The following is an 18,809-nucleotide window of genomic DNA, read 5'->3' as shown; positions in this document are numbered from 1 at the left end:
TGGAAAATGTATAGCTGTAGTAGACTAGCCTATAGTTATTAATATTTGTAAAATTATTTTCATTCCAATGAAATATATGAATTAATCAACCGTCCACTTGTCAGCGCTAGAGAACCATACCCTGGACCATCTTCACTTCTGTTACAATAAGTCGTCCTGTACCATTGTGTATTGTTACATTGTGTAACAGTTACACATTTGTCACAATGAATGGCTGCAACATTGTTACTTTTTATGACTGCGAGCTGCTGTAATAGTCAAATTGTATGGCAAATCCCAGCATTCATGAAATTCAGAATTAGTGAGAGAGAAGAGTTATAATTTATAAATGTATAATGATTTCATATAAATTATAATTATTTCGTAGGGAAGACTTCATAGAGAATATGATGGTTATGCATTACTTTGCACAGAGGAGATCAAAGCTTTTGCGTTGGCAAAAAAAATCTCCACAGCGCCATTATTTTCTGCGGTCTTTCTTGTGAGGTATGTGGCTGGTGATCAGCAGCTGCACCGGCAAGACAGCAGCGCTGCGACGTGCGTACAGAGCCAGGCTTTGGCTGTAACTACACTAAAGGGGAACTAAGAATAACTCTGTAACGGATATTTTCAGTGTTAATAGAACCTGTTCGAACGCATAGGAATGCACTGAATTGTGTAGCCTACGAACACGTCAAGGGCCGTCTTCTGCGCTCGAGCTTCACTCTCCATTTATTTGGATTCTCTTTCCCAGCATCGCGTATTGAGATGATCTATTTTTGTGATGGCGAGGCGTCTGTTTCCACGTGCCTGGATAAATAAATCATTCTATTTCCAGGTAACAATTCTAAACCGTTGTACAATTTATATTGACTGAGCTGAGTCTACAATCAACCGCGCCGCAAGAAGATTGACGTCGTGTGGCCACTGTCATCGACAGCTGTAGTGTGATTTTTGTCGTGCAATATTACGCACGCGGGACACAGTGTAGCCTCTTACAATTCTGAAGGGACTCAAATGTTCGCTTTATAGTAGCCTACACAGTAAGGCCAGAAGATAGTCACGTATTAGACATTTAGAGATTGAAAAGATAGTCTGGCTGCAATGCATATTATTGCATGCTGAAATTGTTGATGCTGCCATGAAGTGCGTCAATTTGGTTTGGAAAAATAGGCTACTCCTAAGAACTGGCAGAAATAAATTATGCCTGACTCGTTAATGTGATGTTATAGACTAGGGCACTAGGCTACACTTGATTGCATATAGCTTAATACACTCTTATTGAATGTAGGCTAATTCATTGGCTCAATGTAGTCCTGCTGTCCAATTTTCATAATATTGTTTTATATTTAATTACAAGTTGGAGATTTCGTAATAACAGGTCACCTCCAACAGTGGGAGGTGGATGTGGGTCACACAGTGTCTGTGTTTGTCTTTGTCTGTTAGTTTGTTTTGGGTTGGATAGAATGTAGAAAATTATATCTCACTTGGATGTGAAAGGTTCCCAATCCATCGCTATGGTAATGTTGACATTGCTCTCAGCGTCTGACAGGCTTGCTTTGCTTTTGTTAAATATGTAATGGAGACTTAGCTAATATGTAACTTATTCAAGCTCCTGAATACATTTCTGACTACTGGCTGTAGGGGTATGTTGAGGGCATTCAATAGCACATGATAATATTATATTTCCATGTTTAGCTGTACTTAACAGTTGTTCCACCATCTGTTAAAACACAGCATGTGGTGTATTCAGTGAGGGGAAATGTTCTGAACATTGCAGATATAATCAGAATGAATAGAGCACACACGATTCCCTGTTCTATCTGACAGACAATCATATCTGTTCTACACGACACATTTCTATCTGAACGTTCTGTAACACTACATCCTTCTGAACAGACCCCTGTTGTTAGAACAATATTACTACTCTCTGTAGAATGTGGCCTCTTGGCAGGAGGGTCAACAGAATATGCCTGCTACAGTGATTAATGAGGCGACCATAAATCCAAACAGCCTTGACCGAAGTGGTCCGAGACCAGACCAGACACCGGAAATGTAAACGTGGCTTAGCCAATCCATTTATTTATATATATTTCTTCCCATAGAGGCACTTTAGTTAAGCAGTTACATTGTTTCAACCTTTTGTCTGTACTTTTCTAGGATCCTAAGATTGCAGACACTTTATGTTTAGTATAGCCAGAGATAATGAAGTATAGCTGTTGTTTTTGCTAGTTTAGAAATAAAAGGATCCTTGACTACTTATTAATACACGTGGGTTGAGAGGTTTACAGAGTACTCAGTCCACCACCTGGCTGGCACCAAACCCCTTTCTATGTTGCCAGACTGTCATAGCAACAACGCTATGTGTTGGCAGGTCATGTAAGTACTTCACAATGCAAAAGGTTTGGCTGCCATAGGCACAGGACTATTTGATTGCGAAGTGAAATACTGTCTGCCACAGGGTCTCTATGACCTCTAACAACCTATGAGTTCTCAGGCACATCAAAGGACGTTTCACCCTGTGTGAATTCCTGAGCCCCCCATGTTTTCCTGAGGTTACCACCACTTGCCAGTGTCTGGCTAGTTATTTTGAGCAACGCAAGGTCATAAAAAAAGTTTAACTTTCCCTTCTTTATTGACAACACACTAACACAGCAAGGACATACTGTGTTTACTCAGTATATAAGAGTTGCCCATAAGAAGCAGTTATGTGAGAGAGCAACAGAGAAATAGATAGTCCCGTGTAGCTCAGTTGGTAGAGCATGGTGTTTGCAACGGCAGGGTTGTGGGTTCGATTCCCACGGGGTGCCAGTATGAAAAAAATATGTATGCACTCACTAACTGTAAGTCACTCTGGATAAAAGCGTCTGCTAATTGACTAAAATGTAAAAATACAGTGAGGGAAAAAGTATTTGATCCCCTGCTGATTTTGTACGTTTGCCCACTGACAAAGACATGATCAGTCTATAATTTTAATGGTAGGTTTATTTGAACAGTGAGAGACAGAATAACAACAACAAAATCCAGAAAAACGCATGTCAAAAATTTTATAAATTGATTTGCATTTTAATGAGGGAAATAAGTATTTGACCCCTCTGCAAAACATGACTTAGTACTTGGTGGCAAAACCCTTGTTGGCAATCACAGAGGTCAGATGTTTCTTGTAGTTGGCCACCAGGTTTGCACACATCTCAGGAGGGATTTTGTCCCACTCCTCTTTGCAGATCTTCTCCAAGTCATTAAGGGTTCGAGGCTGACGTTTGGCAACTCGAACCTTCAGCTCCCTCCACAGATTTTCTATGGGATTAAGGTCTGGAGACTGGCTAGGCCACTCCAGGACCTTAATGTGCTTCTTCTTGAGCCACTCCTTTGTTGACTTGGCCGTGTGTTTTGGGTCATTGTCATGCTAGAATACCCATCCACGACCCATTTTCAATGCCCTGCTGAGGGAAGGAGGTTCTCACCCAAGATTTGACGGTACATGGCCCCGTCCATCGTCCCTTTGATGCGGTGAAGTTGTCCTGTCCCCTTAGCAGAAAAACACCCCAAAAGCATAATGTTTCCACCTCCATGTTTGACGGTGGGGATGGTGTTCTTGGGGTCATAGGCAGCATTCCTCCTCCTCCAAACACGGCGAGTTGAGTTGATGCCAAAGAGCTCAATTTTGGTCTCATCTGACCACAACACTTTCACCCAGTTCTCATCTGAATCATTCAGATGTTCATTAGCAAACTTCAGACGGGCCTGTATATGTGCTTTCTTGAGCAGGGGGACCTTGCGGGCGCTGCAGGATTTCAGTCCTTCACGGCGTAGTGTGTTACCAAATTGTTTTCTTGGTGACTATGGTCCCAGCTGCCTTGAGATTATTGACAAGATCCTCCCGTGTAGTTCTGGGCTGATTCCTCACCGTTCTCATGATCATTGCAATCCACGAGGTGAGATCTTGCATGGAGCCCCAGGCCGAGGGAGATTGACAGTTATTTTGTGTTTCTTCCATTTGCGAATAATCGCACCAACTGTTGTCACCTTCTCACCAAGCTGCTTGGCGATGGTCTTGTAGCCCATTCCAGCCTTGTGTAGGTCTACAATCTTGTCCCTGACATCCTTGGAGAGCTCTTTGGTCTTGGCCATGGTGGAGAGTTTGGAATCTGATTGATTGATTGATTCTGTGGATAGGTGTCTTTTATACAGGTAACACGCTGAGATTAGGAGCACTCCCTTTAAGAGTGTGCTCCTAATCTCAGCTCGTTACCTGTATAAAAGACACCTGGGAGCCAGAAATCTTTCTGATTGAGAGGGGGTCCAATACTTATTTCCCTCATTAAAATGCAAATAAATGTATAACATTTTTGACATGCGTTTTTATGGATTTCTTTTGTTGTTATCCTGTCTCTCACTGTTCAAATAAACCTACCATTACATTTATAGACTGATCATTTCTTTGTCAGTGGGAAAACGTACAAAATCAGCAGGGGATCAAATACTTTTTTCCCTCACTGTAGCAAGGAGCAGTGTGGGATTGAGCAAGGCCAATAGGAAGTGCTATTCTTTCCTTCAGTATAATGACAGTCTGTGCTATGTGTAAACTGTACAGACTAACCCTGGGCAGTAAACAGGTGATATTACAATTTTTACTGTTACTGTATTATTAAACATGTGTTAGTGGATGTTGCCTGTGGTGAGTTAAGTGGCAGGCCTGGCTTATGCAGTGATGCTTTTACTGTAGAGCTAGCCATGGTCTGGAGGGAGGGGATGCAGCATATCATGAGAGCCTTTATTGTGTAACAGTGCCAGGGAATGTGAAAATGACATACTGTAGGTAACACATGCAGTAGTAGACCCTTAGAAGCAAAGAGCAATGGACTGTAGGATAAATGTTACTCACACATGACAGAGCCCCTAACTGTCTACGAGTCAAAGGTCAACCAAAGGGCATGAAGTGTTAAACCTATTATTATATTCATTTTTGTTGCATCACGCTAACACAATTTGCATTTAGGCTCCTCATTGACTGCAACAGTTTCACTTATCAGACGGAAGCTAGTACTCATTTACATTTTAGCAGACGCTCTTATCCAGAGCGACTTACAGTTAGTGAGTGCATACATTTTCATACTGGCCCCCCGTGGGAAACGAACCCACAACCCTGGCGTTGCAAGCGCCATGCTCTACCAACTGAGCTACAGGGGACTAGTAGATGTGCAATTTTGATCTTACCTGTTTCAACTTGTTAGACTGGAGTATTATTACTGCATGCAAACTAAACACATTGTGACGTCACGAGAGGCTACACAGCTTTCAGCGGGATTGCTCAAGTAGTGCAAGGAGACAAGGTTCAAACAAAACAAGGATTTTATTATAGGTCTTGGGAAATTAACGAAAATATAACAAAATTCTGTTCTCTTGTGGCTCTTTAAGGGTTAACAGTTCAGGGATGTCTCTTCCACATCCAAAATCATAATTCTCACTCGCTCAGATAACTTTTCCCCAGCCTTACTGTAGTCCACGTTGCAGCTAGTGGCCAACCCAGCAAAAAGTCCTTCCAAATGTCTCTCACGTATTTCCACAGGTGCATATATCCAAAGGTGAGTATTTCCCAAAGGTAAGTATCTCCAAATCCTTATATTCCTCATGGAAGTGGACGTGCAGCACTCTTGTCCTCCAGAGAGCCCAGGTTGGAGACTGTGTCTCTTCCCCCCCCACACACCCCTCAGTGTGTCTCTTCCCTTCCCAAACCTTCAGCTCATCAGCTCCTCATTTGTTTCAGCTGCGTGGGAAGATTGGCCATAGAGGGGTGGAGTTCCCGACCATACCAGCAGATGGAGCCATAGCTGTCTGGGTTTGCAGCCACCTCAGGGGGATGTAACGTCCCTCAGGACACAGCCTCTCGTGACATCACACATCCCCCTCCTCGGGACCGACGTCCTCGTCGGGTAAAGGCAGCGAAGAAGGCATCACGCCGGGAGAGGGCGTCCGCATTGCCGTGGTGCTTGCCAGCCTGCTCTCTCTTCAACTCCTCCACCTCTAGGACCAGGGACTCAGCCTCCTGTTGTCTCTCCTTGAGTTTCTTACTGAACGCATCAGCCTTGGTTTTAGCAGAGTTTAGCTTCTGTTGAGCAGCTTTCAGTTCCTTCTCTCTCTTTGCCTCCGCATTCTTCATCTTGTTCTCCAACACCTTGTACTTCTCCTCTGCCTTCTTCTGGACCTCCTTACTACTGCGCAGGGGTCTCCTCACACTCCTCGATGGTCCTGCGCAGCCTCTCCAGCTCCTCCTGTTGCTTATGGAAGGAGCTCTGTTGGAGTTTAGCCTGGAGGATATCTAACTCTTCTGTCTTCATGTCTAACTGTTGCTTTAACAAACGATACCTCTCAGCGGTCGCCTTCAGACCAGACAGTTCCTTGTCCAGATTCTGTAGCTCCGTCTCTGTGTCGGTCTGGGCACCTGCCATCCCTATCAGAGCCCGGGCGGGAGTGAGTAATTCGGAGGATTGCACCGGAGCCTTCCCAGGATGAGTCTTGCCTCTCCGTTTCCGAGGTACTCGGGTTATCCTCTCCTGAGACTCTCTCCAGAGTGGGTAAAAGGCTGGGCAGTCTCGTCCAATTAGGACAGGGACGGGAGGGAATCAACCACCCCGCCGTCGTGTGTATGGTTCCCCGTGTGCTGGTCATTGTAAGTTCAGTAATGGGGTATTCTCTGGTGTCCCCATGGACACAGGAAACTGGGAGGACTTTCCCCGGGGTCAGACACGTTGGGCCCACCAAATCCTTACGCACCAGGGTGGCCCGGCTCACCAGAATCCAGTAAGGCCTCCACATCATGGTGATTCACAGTTACCGGGCAGGTGGGGGGGTCGATCTGGGCCGCCATCTACGACTCCCAAGAGCGAGGCAAAACGGTGTGTGGGTGCTGAGCTGGAGGACTCCGCAGTGGGCATAGGTTCATCGGCTGGTTTCCCACACTGCCAGGAGATATGTCCCATCTCCCCACACCGGTAACACTGTCGAGTTTCCCCCTCCTGGTGTACTCTTCTTGGACCCGCCTGGTTTCTGGCTCCCCCCTGGAGCCGGGATAAGTCCTGACTTGGCTGGGTTCGAGACCTTGGGGTCCTTTGGACGGGTTCTTCCCATTTGTGGTGGGGCCGCACTCCTGGGGTCTTTTCGGGAAGCATTCAGCATCTCCGCTGTGGCCTGGTACTTTTCCACAGCTTCCACGGTCAGATCAGCCGTGGTCAAGGCCTGTTGACTGATGAACCGTTTTGCCTCATAAGGCAGGGGCGCGTAGGTAACGATCCACCACAACGGCCTCCACCACCGCCGCTGCTGTATTCCTCTGCGGATCCAGCCATTTCCTTGCGATTCGGACAAGTTCATGCATCTGCGCCCGAGGAGGTTGGTCTGGTTGGAAGGTCCAGCTGTGAGCGCTGGGCCATACCAAACTTTGTGAGTCCATATCTGCTGAGGATCTCAGACTTCAGGGCATCATAGTCAGTAACCTGGTCAGGGCCCAGGTCCCGGACAGCATTCAGCGATTCCCCGGTTAGAAAGGGGGGCTAACAGACCAACCCACTGTTGCTTGGGCCAGGCTTCCCTAGTGGCCGTGGCCTCAAATGCATGCAGGTATGCCTCAATGTCATCGGTAGCTCCCATCTTAGATATAAAGTCACTTGCCTTTATTGGGCGGGTATTTTGGACAACCCTCTGTCTCTGCAACTGCAATTCCTCTGCCTTCAGAAGGTTGGCTTTCTTTTGCTCCTCCAAGAGAGCCACGTTTGCTTGCATCTGGGCTTGCTGGCCAGCAACAAGGGCTTTCAATATGTCCTCCATTTCAGTCGGGCGGGGAGCCTACGGCCAACTTGGAAAACTGGGTGATCAAACCTTCGGTATCCTCCTCTGACATGCACTATTAACGCTTGAGCGTGCCCGTATTCTCCACCATCTGTGACGTCACGAGAGGCTACACAGCTTTCAGCGGGATTGCTCAAGTAGTGCAAGGAGACAAGGTTCAAACAAAACAAGGATTTTATTATAGGTCTTGGGAAATTAACGAAAATATAACAAAAATTCTGTTCTCTTGTGGCTCTTTAAGGGTTAACAGTTCAGGGATGTCTCTTCCACATCCAAAATCATAATTCTCACTCGCTCAGATAACTTTTCCCCAGCCTTACTGTAGTCCACGTTGCAGCTAGTGGCCAACCCAGCAAAAAGTCCTTCCAAATGTCTCTCACGTATTTCCACAGGTGCATATATCCAAAGGTGAGTATTTCCCAAAGGTAAGTATCTCCAAATCCTTATATTCCTCATGGAAGTGGACGTGCAGCACTCTTGTCCTCCAGAGAGCCCAGGTTGGAGACTGTGTCTCTTCCCCCCCCACACACCCCTCAGTGTGTCTCTTCCCTTCCCAAACCTTCAGCTCATCAGCTCCTCATTTGTTTCAGCTGCGTGGGAAGATTGGCCATAGAGGGGTGGAGTTCCCGACCATACCAGCAGATGGAGCCATAGCTGTCTGGGTTTGCAGCCACCTCAGGGGGATGTAACGTCCCTCCAGGACACAGCCTCTCGTGACATCACAACATCGATTAACACACACACCCACGCACAGCTCCTCATCGAAACACAAGCACAAGCACAGGTAGAGGTAGTTACTCTCTGAAACTCACACAATGACTTTTCAGACATCCTCTGTCTGCCTACAGACCGTTCTCTTGTCAGATTATATAAAACCTGTGACATAGCCTTTAGGCCAGTGCTTGACTTGGGCTGGAGATCACCGGACCTGTGTACCGGCACCTCAAATTTTCTTTTGCTTGAGTTCCTCCACCGCTTATAGAATATCAGCTCAAACGAATTGAGGAGTTCCTGCACATAAATCCAATTTGTAAGTCGCTCTGGATAAGAGCGTCTGCTAAATGACTTAAATGTAAATGTTAAATGTAAATAAATATAAACAGTACCGACACCTATTTCAGTCCAAGTCAAGCACTGCTTTAGCCTATTGGTTGTAACTCAATTGATTTTACAACTAGGCCTATGTCTCGAGTCTTCAAACACACAGACTCATCATGGCGCCTCATACCTACAGTGGGGGAAACAAGTATTTAGTCAGCCACCAATTGTGGAAGTTCTCCCACTTAAAAAGATGAGAGAGGCTTGTAATTTTCATCATAGATACACGTCAACTATGACAGACAAACTGAGGAAAAAAAATCCAGAAAATCACATTGTAGGATTTCTAATGAATTTATTTGCAAATTATGGTGGAAAATAAGTATTTGGTCAATAACAAAAGTTTCTCAATACTTTGTTATATACCCTTTGTTGGCAATGACACAGGTCAAACGTTTTCTGTAAGTCTTCACAAGGTTTTCACACACTGTTGCTGGTATTTTGGCCCATTCCTCCATGCAGATCTCCTCTAGAGCAGTGATGTTTTGGGGCTGTCGCTGGGCAACACAGACTTTCAACTCCCCCCAAAGATTTTCTATGGGGTTGAGATCTGGAGACTGGCTAGGCCACTCCAGGACCTTGAAATGCTTCTTACGAAGCCACTCCTTCGTTGCCGGGCGGTGTGTTTGGGATCATTGTCATGCTGAAAGACCCAGCCACGTTTCATCTTCAATGCCCTTGCTGATGGAAGGAGGTTTTCACTCAAAATCTCACGATACATGGCCCCATTCATTCTTTCCTTTACACGGATCAGTCGTCCTGGTCCCTTTGCAGAAAAACAGCCCCAAAGCATGATGTTTCCACCCCCATGCTTCACAGTAGGTATGGTGTTGACGACATCCGATCCTCGTTTGTTAAGTCTAATGACACTGCTGGTCCTGCTCACACTGCCCTACCCTATGCTTTGACTTCTTTCTCCCCTCTCTCTCCAGATAAAATCCTGCGACTTGTGACTGCAGGCCGCCCAACAACCTGCCCGCTTGACCCCATCCCCTCCTCCCTTCTCCAGACCATCTCCGGTGACCTTCTCCCCTACCTCACCTCGCTGATCAACTCATCCTTGACCGCTGGCCATGTCCCTTCCGTCTTCAAGAGAGCGAGAGTTGCTCCCCTTCTCAAAAAACCAACACTCAACCCCACTGATGTCAACAACTACAGACCAGTATCCCTTCTTTCTTTTCTTTCCAAAACTATTGAGCGTGCCGTCTTTAGCCAACTCTCTTGCTATCTCTCTCAGAATGACCTTCTTGATCCAAACCAATCAGGTTTCAGGACTGGTCATTCAACTGAGACTGCGCTTCTCTGTGTCACGGAGACTCTCCGCACTGCTAAAGCTAACTCTCTCTCCTCTGCTCTTGTCCTTCTAGACCTGTCTGCTGCCTTTGATACTGTGAACCATCAGATCCTCCTCTCCACCCTCTCCGAGCTGGGCATCTCCGGCGCGGCTCACTCCTGGATTGCGTCCTACCTGACCGGTCGCTCCTACCAAGTGGCGTGGCGAGAAGCTGTCTCCGCACCACGTGCTCTCACCACTGGTGTCCCCCAGGGCTCAGTTCTAGGCCCTCTCCTTTTCTCCCTATACACCAAGTCACTTGGCTCTGTCATATCCTCACATGGCCTTTCCTATCATTGCTACGCTGACGATACACAACTAATCTTCTCCTTTCCCCCTTCTGATAACCAGGTGGCGAATCGCATCTCTGCATGTCTGGCAGACATATCAGTATGGATGACGGATCACCACCTCAAGCTGAACCCTGGCAAGACGGAGCTGCTCTTCCTCCCGGGGAAGGACTGCCCGTTCCATGATCTCGCCATCACGGTTGACAACTCCGCTGTGTCCTCCTCCCAGAGTGCGAAGAGCCTAGGCGTGACCCTGGACAACACCCTGTCGTTCTCCGCCAACATCAAGGCGGTGACCCGCTCCTGCAGGTTCATGCTCTACAACATTCGGAGAGTACGACCCTGCCTTACACAGGAAGCGGCACAGGTCCTAATCCAGGCACTTGTCATCTCCCGGCTGGACTACTGCAACTCGCTGTTGGCTGGCCTCCCTGCCTGTGCCATTAAACCCCTACAACTCATCCAGAATGCCGCAGCCCGTCTGGTGTTCAACCTTCCCAAGTTCTCTCACGTCACCCCCCTCCTCCGCACACTCCACTGGCTTCCAGTTGAAGCTCGCATCCGCTACAAGACCATGGTGCTTGCCTATGGAGCAGTGAGGGGAACGGCACCTCTGTACCTTCAGGCTCTGATCAGTCCCTACACCCAAACGAGGGCATTGCGTTCATCCACCTCTGGCCTGCTGGCTCCCCTTCCTCTGCGGAAGCATAGTTCCCGCTCAGCCCAGTCAAAACTGTTCGCTGCTCTGGCACCCCAATGGTGGAACAAGCTCCCTCACGACGCCAGGACAGCGGAGTCACTCACCACCTTCCGGAGACATTTGAAACCCCACCTCTTTAAGGAATACCTGGGATAGGATAAAGTAGGGAAGCACAATTTGTTATAAACACAGAAAGTTCTATTTTGGTTTCATCTGACCATATGACATTCTCCCAATCCTCTTCTGGATCATCCAAATGCACTCTAGCAAACTTCAGACGGGCCTGGACATGTACTGGCTTAAGCAGGGGGACACGTCTGGCACTGCAGGATTTGAGTCCCTGGCGGCGTAGTGTGTTACTGATGGTAGGCTTTGTTACTTTGGTCCCAGCTCTCTGCAGGTCATTCACTAGGTCCCCCGTGTGGTTCTGGGATTTTTGCTCACCGTTCTTGTGATCATTTTGACCCCACAGGGTGAGATCTTGCGTGGAGCCCCAGATCGAGGGAGATTATCAGTGGTCTTGTATGTCTTCCATTTCCTAATAACTGCTCCCACAGTTGATTTCTTCAAACCAAGCTGCTTACCTATTGCAGATTCAGTCTTCCCAGCCTGGTGCAGGTCTACAATTTTGTTTCAGGTGTCCTTTGACAGCTCTTTGGTCTTGGCCATAGTGGATTTTGGAGTGTGACTGTTTGAGGTTGTGGACAGGTGTCTTTTATACTGATAACAAGTTCAAACAGGTGCCATTAATACAGGTAACGAGTGGAGGACAGAGGAGCCTCTTAAAGAAGAAGTTACAGGTCTGTGAGAGCCAGAAATCTTGCTTGTTTGTAGGTGACCAAATACTTATTTTCCACCATAATTTGCAAATAAATTCATAAAAAATCCTACAATGTGATTTTCTGGAAAAAAAATTCTCAATTTGTCTGTCATAGTTGTCTGTCATAGTACAGGCCTCTCTCATCTTTTTAAGTGGGAGAACTTGCACAATTGGTGGCTGACTAAATACTTTTTTTCCCCACTGTAAGTGACTGCCAGAGCCCTGTATCTTAAAGTATGTGTTAGCCCACACACACACACACACACACACTAAAGGGATCAGATCAGAAAGTGTAGCAGCTTGTGCTCCCCTGGTGCCTTCAGCTAGCGAGGCTTTTGGGAGGGGAATATCTGATCCCTATCTGTTACCGCCTTTCTGTGAGGACAACACTGAAAGATGTGGGTCGTGTTCATTGGGGCATACAGTAGCAAAACAAAATGGAAACGAGCGTTTCTCATACAAGTTCAGATAGTAGGTTCCCATTTCACACCGTTTCAGAATTCAGATCGCTTTCTTCCATTTCGTGTCAGGTGAACACAACTCAGGACTCTCTCTCTCTCTCACGCTCACTCTCTCACACCCCTTTAAGCCATAACTCTGTCACTGTTAATTCTTCTCATCCCAAAACAACACCTCTCTAATCTCCAGCCCTGGTCATAGTTCTGATTAGAAATACCAAGTCAGAGAAAGTCGAAGGAGATTGGTCCCTGTCGTCTCACAAGGATCTTATTGGTCGCAGTTGACCTTTCTGACATGATTCCAATATCCACACACTAGCATACCACTTAGTATGAATAAATGTATTGTCATGGCAATGGGGCAGGCCTTAACGTCAATCCCTGATTGGGCATGCAAAAGTAGTATGCTAATATGGACATTGGAACTTAGCCTCTGTCTGTATACAGCCCGATATCTTGTCATGTGATACGTGCCACAGCTGAAGTCGTAACTCAATTGATTTACAACTATGTCTCGAGCCGTCTATTACATTAGGATCAAACCAACACTTAACCCCAGAACTCTGTTGTTTAGTCTCAAAGGGCCACCATCACCGTGGAAACTACAGTACTGCTGGGCTGTCAGTTGTTGGTCACATGACGGTGTTGATTAGGAAGTGCTAATTAGTATACTGCCATTGACCAGGCTGGCCACATTTCTCCATCTCATGGCTAAATGGGGCATGTTCTTTATGTTCCCGCTCCATTTGTTTGTACTGTAGATGCGTGTGTATGTGTCATATTTAAAGTCAGTGGTTCCCAACCTTTTTTGGTTACTGTACCACCAACTGAATTTTGCTCTGCCCGGAGTACCCCTGAAGTACCCCCTCATGTGCATTTTACCAGTAGGCCTATGGTCTCATGACTCTTCTCAAGTACCGCCTGTGGATAGACCAAGTACCCCCAGGGGTCCTAGTACCCCTGATTGGGAACCACTGTTATAAGTCATAACAGAATAGCTCACCTTAGCCACATCATGAAATTAATGGAAAATCCATTGTTTCTGATGCATTGAAAATCGAATAACATCTATCAACTGAACTTAAGATATAATCAGTTATATCAGATGGTATGATGTTTACTATGTAGGGTAGGGACTCGGCACACTGTATAATCTCACAACATGATATGGTAGGGAATGTGAAGACATGTTGAATGAAGCAACCAACCAACCCTCTTTCTCTGTTTGACCCCTGCAGGCTCGCATCTCCTTTGTGCGGGTGAAATACCTGTTCCTCACCTGGCTGACAGTGTTCGTGGGGGGCTGGGTGATCTATGTCCAGTACTCCAACTACACTGAGCTCTGCCGAGGACATGAGTGCAAGAACGCCATAGTGAGTACGGACACATCTGTCATATCATATCCATGATCCACTTATTTTTTTATTAGGAGTGGGAACTTTCATATTTTTATGCTTTTATTGATAGACGGTCAGTAGGGGGGACAGGAACAGTGGTGTAAAGTACTTAAGTAAAAATACTTTATAGTACTACTTAAGTAGTTTTTTTGGGTATCTGTACTTTACTTTACTATTTATATTTTAGCCAACTTTTACTTTTACTTCACTACATTCCTAAAGAAAATAATGTACTTTTTACTCCATACATTTTCCCTGACACCCAAAAGTACTCGTTACATTTTGACAGGAAAATGGTCCAATTCACACACTTATCAAGAGAACATCCCTGGTCATCCCTACTGCCTCTGACCTGGCGGACTCACTAAACACAAATGCTTAGTTTCTAAATTCAGTCTGAGTGTTGGAGTGTGCCCCTGGCTATCCGTCAATAAAAAAAAACAAGACCAATTGTGCCGTCTGGTTTGCTTAATGTAAGGAATTTGAAATGGTTTATACTTTTACTTTTACTTTTGATACTTAAGTACATTTAAAACCAAATACTTTTAGATTTTTACTGGGTGACTTTCACTTTTACTTGAGTCATTTTCTATTAAGGTATCTTTACTTTTACTCAAGTATGACAATTCAGTACTTTTTCCACCACTGGACAGGAATGACAGGAGGAGTGTGTCAAACAGGCTGTGGGCCAGATTGGAATGATGACACAATATGGGGGCGGACGATCGGCGGCACTAACTGCTAGACCACGACCCAGTTCTACTGTGGCACTGGAACAAGTGGTGGTAGTAGTAGTAGTAGCACTGCTGTAGTGTAGAATCATCAACTAGAAGCCCAAACAGATATAACATTTGACTAAAATATAATCATTTCAAGCCTTGCTTACATTTGTATACAATCACATATATCTCTCTATTATGCGGAATTATGGGAATACTTCGGAACAGATTTCTCAAATTAAAATAACTTGCAGCTTATTTGATGGTGTTTTTACTGTATTTTATGTCCAACAATTAAAAAAATACAATGAAATAAAAAATGTTTTGCTCAGAAAACTTGGGGGGCCAAATAAAATCACCCACGGGCCAAATTCGGCTTGCGGCCGCCGGTTGGGGAACCCTGGTACAAGGCATCACCCATACAATATCACCCATTTTCATACTCCACAGTTTGACATCATCCATCTCATTCAACCGTTGAGGGTTAGAGCACTGAGGCGAATGAAGCTTACAGACGCAAAGGCTCAAGGACAAGCTATTTGGCATTCGGACCGTTGCTGTTACCAAAACAGCAACCACGAGACTGATTTCATTCCTACTTGGCTAAACATTGTCACCCAGTGTTCATGTAGCATGATAGCGTCAAACAGAGAAAGAAGTTAGTGAAAGGTCTTTGGGCAGTCTGTAGCAGTTCACTTTCATCTTGAGTGAAGTGTTGTTTGTTTTGACCATAGAAATAAAACAATAGAGAGGTCACTAAGATTCAAATCCGTGTCACAAGCAGTCTGCAATCTTGTTTTAGCTCTATGCTCTATGGTTCTGACTTTGTAATACCTAGCATATTGTTGTATTGAGTAAATAAATGGACAGGAAGAGACTAACCCCAACCCTTCTCCACTTCTCAGTGTGATAAATACAGGAGGGGCATCATCGACGGCTCGGCCTGCAGCAGCCTTTGTGACAAAGACACCCTCTACCTGGGCAGATGTCTCTCTACCAGCCCCGAACACCAGGTGAGGTAACAGACCATGACCCTCCCTTTGAGCTGCAGGGGTTACTGTACTGCTGGGCTCTACGCTTACCTTTTTTTTAACAAAGGAGCACGTTTGCGCCTAAGTTGAAAAATGTAGGCGCACACAAAGAAATGTAGGAGCAAAATGAAACATATTTGAGATAATAAAGCTAGAATCCTTAATTTTTCTAGCCGCACTGGTGCTCCTAAATACAAATTCCAGGTCGCACAGCAAAATATTTAGCCACATATGTGAGTAAAATGGTCGCACTGTAGAGCCCTGTACTGGACACGTTGTCTTGGTCTGTACTAAGTACAGATCCAGGATCAGGAAAATCAACCTTAGATCAGTGCATCTAGGGACAACCTACTACGACCCGGACTTACAGCCCTAATGTCGACTCAAGAAGGCACTTCGGCAAGTGCCAGTATGTAGCCAATGGTTTTATTGAAGGGTGTGGTGTCTTTAGTAGAAGTTCACTATAGTATTTCCACACATAATCAGACCAGAAGAATAAGTCAGAACCATTGGTTCTTCTTATCGACTGTAGGTGTATAATAATGTAATTCCACTAACTTGGGTCTGGTTGTCCTCATCGTTCCCCTTGCCTGGGCCCTCAGGTGTACACAGGTGGTTGGGGTGACCTGGACGGGGTGATCCGCTGCCGGGTGGGGGAGGTGCTGCACTATGAGCTGGGAGAAGAGCCGGAGCCCAGGAAGGAGGCTGCAGTCTTCGACAAACCCACCCGCGGCACGTCTGTGGAGAAGTTCAGAGAGATGGTCTTCAACCACCTGAAGGTTTTGGAACTCCTGCTGCTTTGACTTTAGCAGATGCTGTGTCACAATGGCAACATCATCAGCATAGTATAGCATAACAACTATAATTAGTGTCTTTGTTGAAAGGGATTTTGTCATTTCACTAGCAGTTTTACCAAAATCTCCAGATTGAGGATAAGGTCATCAGCTTAACTTCTTTCTCGTTTCCTCCTACCTCCCCTTCCCTCAATCCTTCCATCTCCAGTCAAAGTTGGGCGAGCAGGCCAACCTGGCCAGCCTGGTGACCCAGATCCTCACCGTCGCCGACGGCAATAAGGACGGGCACGTCTCCCTCCCCGAGGCCCGTTCAGCCTGGGCTCTTCTCCAGTTGGACGAGGTGCTGCTGGGCCTGCTCCTCCAGGACCGGGGCCACACCCCCCGGCTGCTGGGCTTCTGTGGGGACCTGTACGTGACCGAGAGGGTCCCCTACGGCCCCTTGTACGGTGTCAGCCTCCCCTGGCCCCTGGAGGCCTGGGTCCCCAGTGGGGCCCGACGCAGCATGGACCAGTGGTTCACGCCCTCTTGGCCCCGCAAGGCCAAGATCTCCATGGGCCTCCTGGAGCTAGTGGAGGACATCTTCCACGGCACCTACGGCAGCTTCCTCATGTGCGACCTGAGCGCCGATCACTTTGGCTACACGGACCGCCACGACCTCCGCCTCACCGACCCCAGGGCCATCGTCTCCGAGGACGCGTTCCGGCAAACCATGCGCTCGCTGCACTGCGAGAAGGACGACGACTGTGTGCTGGGGACGGACTGCCGGACATCGTGCGATGTGGCTCAGAGACGATGCAGGGAGGAGGTGACCCAGCCCAACCTGGCCAAAGCATGCGGGGCGCTGAGGGACTACCTTCTGAGAGGGGTGCCATCAGAGCTGAGGGAGGAGTTGGAGAGACAGCTGTACGCCTGCATGGCCCTCAGAGGCTCGGCGGGACAGATGGACATGGAGCACTCCCTGATCCTGAACAACCTCAAGGCCCTGCTGTGGAAACAGATCTCCCATACTAAAGACTCGTGATGAGGGGACAACACAACCAAGTCCTCAAAGACCTGACTCATGCTCAAATACTTAAAGGAAAGATTCACCCATTTTGAATGTTATATCGTTTTTGTGCATCTCTGAGCAATATTCTATGGATTCCCGGGGTCATTTCATGTTGTCACGTGTATCTGAGCTATTGCTGTTCAAGCAGGCAGAAATACACACAATATAACATTCAAAATGGGTGAATCACAAAAACTCTACCACTTTGGGTGGATCGTTCATTTTAGACATACTACATTGTTTTTTTTACCACGTTTTGCTGACTGTCATTGGAAGAATGATAATTATAATTAATGTTCAGGATGCTGGAAAATAACTGTAGATCTGCTGTTTGACGGGTCTCATTGGAGTCTTGTTTTTCCCTCTTGGAAAAAACTGATGGAACATTTTAAGTGGTAGTAGTTTAGTAGTTGTATGAACTACACATTTGAAGTACACTTGCACATTATATGAAGACTGAAGCATGTTTCGGTTTCTTAAATGGACAATGTGACCAAGAAATATATCAGAAGAAACTGAGTATTATAGAGGTCTAAGGTATTGTCCTTCCTCCTAAGTGTGCACTTGTTCCCTTCTCTTATTTGAAAGGAAATGACTGGTATAAGAAATATGGTGGAAACTCCCTGTAGTCCATACCTCGACTAATCCAATGCCTTTAGATTTATGGGAAATAGTGGATAGTGTACACTTCAGGAGATATTATTGGGACGCACCCAGGAGTCGTCCACGTCGCTGGACATTACCACCCTCACTTGTTTATTGGCATACAGCAATGCTGAATCAGCCTATGACGAACCATTATGCTTGGTTTGTGTACCATGTACATTTCTCACGAAGAACACTTGTAGTTTTCCACTAACCATGGAGTGTATTATGAATACTAGTGCCATAAACAAGAGATCATGCTGAAAATACTGTAATAGACTTGGAACTAGTCTCACGTTTTTGTATGGATGTTTGACTACCACTTGTGAAGGAGGTACTGTACATGGAATGCTTGCTGTATTTGACTCCGTTTCTACATTCTTTCAAGCGCGACCTTTATAAACAAGGTCACACTTTGTATGTCTTTTAAACAGGAAACCCCGTCTGATGTGGTTTCTGAAGGAGCTGAAGCTCATAGCTGCTGTTGCCGGATGAATTGTATCAATATAGATGTATGTTTTCCTTGAAGTTTGAACCAGCATGATTTTGCACAATAAAACCACATACCACTCACTGTGGTCTCATCTTAGTTTCTTTGTCAGCTGAGTTGTTGATTATCCTGACTGTAGTGTGCAGTGACTGAGTGAGGAAA

General features: G+C 46.2%; 1 protein-coding gene across 1 annotated transcript; it reads left to right on the top strand.

Annotated features, from left to right (window-relative positions):
- The first annotated feature begins 473 nt into the window (after positions 1–473).
- LOC121580737 (divergent protein kinase domain 1A) lies at positions 474–18,730 on the top strand. The gene is made up of 5 exons (XM_041895751.2): positions 474–817; positions 13,762–13,896; positions 15,545–15,652; positions 16,273–16,449; positions 16,673–18,730. The coding sequence occupies exons 1-5, from the start codon at positions 764–766 to the stop codon at positions 17,483–17,485; spliced, it is 1,287 nt and encodes a 428-aa protein (XP_041751685.2). The 5' UTR covers positions 474–763; the 3' UTR covers positions 17,486–18,730.
- Positions 18,731–18,809: the final 79 nt, after the last annotated feature.

The sequence above is a fragment of the Coregonus clupeaformis genome, chromosome 14, assembly GCF_020615455.1.
Source record: "Coregonus clupeaformis isolate EN_2021a chromosome 14, ASM2061545v1, whole genome shotgun sequence".
NCBI classification, from domain to species: Eukaryota; Metazoa; Chordata; class Actinopteri; order Salmoniformes; family Salmonidae; genus Coregonus; species Coregonus clupeaformis.
The sequence above is the reverse complement of the archived record's forward strand: the minus strand, read 5'-3'. Positions and strand labels throughout refer to the sequence as shown.